The 3183-nt window shown below is 63.7% G+C and overlaps 2 protein-coding genes across 2 annotated transcripts in view; both read left to right on the top strand.

Moving 5' to 3' along the window:
• LOC121104038 (UDP-GlcNAc:betaGal beta-1,3-N-acetylglucosaminyltransferase 7-like) overlaps positions 1–2252 on the top strand; it is a 2683-nt gene extending 431 nt beyond the window's left edge. The window contains exon 3 of the mRNA XM_040636397.1: positions 868–2252. Within this exon, the coding sequence (XP_040492331.1) occupies positions 868–2053 (1186 nt within the window). The 3' untranslated portion in view covers positions 2054–2252. The remainder of the gene's footprint in view (positions 1–867) is intronic.
• LOC121104036 (UDP-GlcNAc:betaGal beta-1,3-N-acetylglucosaminyltransferase 7-like) overlaps positions 2111–3183 on the top strand; it is a 3928-nt gene continuing 2855 nt past the window's right edge. The window contains exons 1-2 of the mRNA XM_040636391.1: positions 2111–2147; positions 2786–2891. Of these exons, the coding sequence (XP_040492325.1) occupies positions 2111–2147; positions 2786–2891 (143 nt within the window). The remainder of the gene's footprint in view (positions 2148–2785; positions 2892–3183) is intronic.

Below are 3183 nucleotides of genomic sequence, written 5' to 3'. Positions count from 1 at the left end.
TGGGTCTGCCAGGACCTCCTGCAAAAGGCTTTAATTTCTGCTTCTGAAATGGGTGTGGTAGGGGCTCTCTGGGCAAGGAGGGTCCCTGGAGAGTGGGGGTCCAAATGTGTTCCCTTCCCAGGGTGGTAGAGCTCCTAACGGGATGTTAAGAGACTGGGGCCCAGACTGAGGGCAGTGGTAAGAGGGCGGCGGTCATACTAGGAGACGCCGCCCCATTCTCAGGCCTCCATCAGCCATGCGGGCAGTTTTGCATCGGGTCAGATGGATGGGGTGGAAGGGGAAGGGACAGACTTCTTCAGCTCCCACGTTAGAGCCTCTCCCCCAAGTCCCCCACAGGTTATTGAGCTCCCAGGCTGTAGAGCAAGCGCTGTGCCTGCCCCTCCCCCTGGTTCACCCCAATGGTTCACCAGGTTTGCACGGGGAAATGAAAGCCAACAGGGCCGCTTGCCGGGGTTGGGGAACAGGCAGAAACCTCCACCAGAGGTCGTCCTTATAGACTCAGCACATCCCCTGACTGCATACCCACTGCGAGCCTGGCCCCTCAGATGGTGCTCCAGTTCCTTGTTATCCTCATTGAGGGAAAAAGAAATCACGGTTTGGAGACGTTAAGGGTGACCCACTCAAAGTCATTTTGCTTGTACGTGACAGAGTCAAAATGTAAACCCAGGCAAACCAACTCTGCATGGCTCGCGTGGGTCCCCTGGTCCCGGCAGAGGCAGGGCAGGGCCGGAGAGGAAGCAGGACCCTCCTCTGACCACTCAGGGGCCTCGGGACTGGAGTCCAAGCCCACTGCAGCTCCAGACAAGTCACAGAGGACTCATCCTTTCCTCTCTCTCCTCTGTACCACCCTCCATCCCCACCCCCCAGGAAGAAAACCGTCTACAAGAGTGTGTGCCTGTCCCTGGCCCTGCTTGTGGCCGTCACGGTATTCCAGCGCAGTCTGACCCCCCACCAGTTTCTGCAAGAGCCCCCGCCACCCACCCTAGAGCTACAAAAGGCCCAGAACCCAAGCGGACACCTGGTGAACCCCAACAGCTTCTGGAAGAACAGCAAGGATGCGGCTGCCCCCACGCCCACGGCCCCGCCAGGGCCCCAGACTTGGGACATCAGCACCACTAACTGCTCAGCCAATATCAACCTGACCCACCAGCCCTGGTTCCAGGGCCTGGAGCCCCACTTCCGGCAGTTCCTGACCTACCGCCACTGCCGCTACTTCCCCATGCTGCTGAACCACCCGGAGAAGTGCGGCGGCGCCGTCTACCTGCTGGTGGTGGTCAAGTCGGTCATCACGCAGCACGACCGCCGCGAGGCCATCCGCCAGACCTGGGGCCGGGAGCAGGAGTCGGGCCGCGGCGCCGTGCGCACGCTCTTCCTGCTGGGCACGGCCTCCAAGCAGGAGGAGCGCGCGCACTACCAGCAGCTGCTGGCCTACGAGGACCGGCTCTACGGCGACATCCTGCAGTGGGACTTCCTGGACAGCTTCTTCAACCTGACCCTCAAGGAGATCCACTTCCTCAAGTGGTTCGACATCTACTGCCCCCGCGTCCAGTTCATCTTCAAGGGCGACGACGACGTCTTCGTCAACCCCACCAACCTGCTCGAGTTCCTGGCTGACCGGCAGCCCCAGGAGGACCTGTTCGTGGGCGACGTCCTGCAGCACGCGCGGCCCATCCGCAGGAAGGACAACAAGTACTACATCCCGGGCGTCCTGTACAGCAAGGCCAGCTACCCGCCGTACGCGGGCGGGGGCGGCTTCCTCATGGCCGGCGGCCTGGCCCGGCGCCTGCACCGCGCCTGCGACACCCTGGAGCTCTACCCCATCGACGACGTCTTCCTGGGCATGTGTCTGGAGGTGCTGAGCGTGCAGCCCACCGCCCACGAGGGCTTCAAGACGTTCGGCATCTCCCGGAACCGCAACAGCCGCATGAACAAGGAGCCCTGCTTCTTCCGCTCCATGCTTGTGGTGCACAAGCTGCTGCCCGCCGAGCTGCTGGCCATGTGGGGGCTGGTGCACGGCAACCTGACGTGCGCCCGCAGGCTGCAGGTGCTCTGACCCCGGCCGCACCGCGGGGACAGGCGGGGCCGCGTGTTCCCGAGCCCCAGAGCCGCGATGCCGGGACAGAGACCGGGGGGCCCCCCGCGGGGAGGTGGGGGGGCTGGGGCTTCGTGTGCCCCTGGGTGTGATGGGGCGCAGTTAGCCAGAGGGGGCCTCCCTGCCTGGATGTTACCCATAAAGTGGAGCTGAGGCCCGGGAACCTTTGCAGCTGTCCCGCCAGCGGAAGGTCGTCTTGGGAGCGAGGCCGTGGGCCGCTGGTAGCCCTCCTGACCTGGGTTCCCTGCCTGGCTCCCTGTGACCTGGTGGTCTCTGAAGGAACCCCGTGCTCAGGTACCCGGGTTAGGCCTGGCCCTGGATGGGTCAGTGGCGGCCTCTTGTCTTCACAGAGAAGATTCTCCTTCTCCCATGAAATGCCTCGGTCTCCCCCGCGGGCCCAAGTTGCCCTTTCAGGAGAAGCTCAGCCCTGTGCAGGCTCACAGGCCCTCCCCTCCGACCCCGCAGCCCATGGGTCTCCAGGAGATGGAAGCTCGGAAGGCCCTCAGCACCACCCCCGCCCCCAGACCTGCCTGGAGTCGCTGCTCAGTCTCTGCTCGCAGGTGGCTTCACTCCTGGCTGTGTCCTGTGACACTCCATCCGCCCCTGTCTGGAAGTGCGGCTGGCCGCCCTGACTACCTCAGCAATGCTCAGAACCTCCGGATGGGCTGCAGCCCCACCCCACCCCCGACACAGGGCCAGAGAGCAGTGCTCCAGCCCCCGCAGTCACGGTGCTGCCCAACCTCCCGAGGGCCCTCGTGCGGTCCCACCGAGGCCTGGCTCCCCAGCCGGAAACCAGCCGGTTTGGCCCTGGAGGTGGACATTCCTCTATTACTGTGAAGTTTTATTTATGAAGAATTTGGAGGGAGAGAGTGCCAGGCCTCGGGAGATGTGGTGTTCTTCCTTTCCCTTCCCTCATTCCAGCAAGATACCACCTCCCTCGGCCACTCACCCAGGGCACCCGCATGCCTGTTACAGTCCCCCTCCGGAACCCTGCCCTCCCTGCCTGCCTACTTCTTCAGGGCCTGAGCAGAGCAGCATGGGCCCCTGTGAAGGGATGGAGTGAACCCTCAGGCGTCCTTGGGGATGGGCGC

This window comes from Ursus maritimus, unplaced genomic scaffold, assembly GCF_017311325.1.
Source record: "Ursus maritimus isolate PB19 unplaced genomic scaffold, ASM1731132v1 scaffold_1, whole genome shotgun sequence".
Lineage (NCBI taxonomy): Eukaryota > Metazoa > Chordata > Mammalia > Carnivora > Ursidae > Ursus > Ursus maritimus.
The sequence above is the reverse complement of the archived record's forward strand: the minus strand, read 5'-3'. Positions and strand labels throughout refer to the sequence as shown.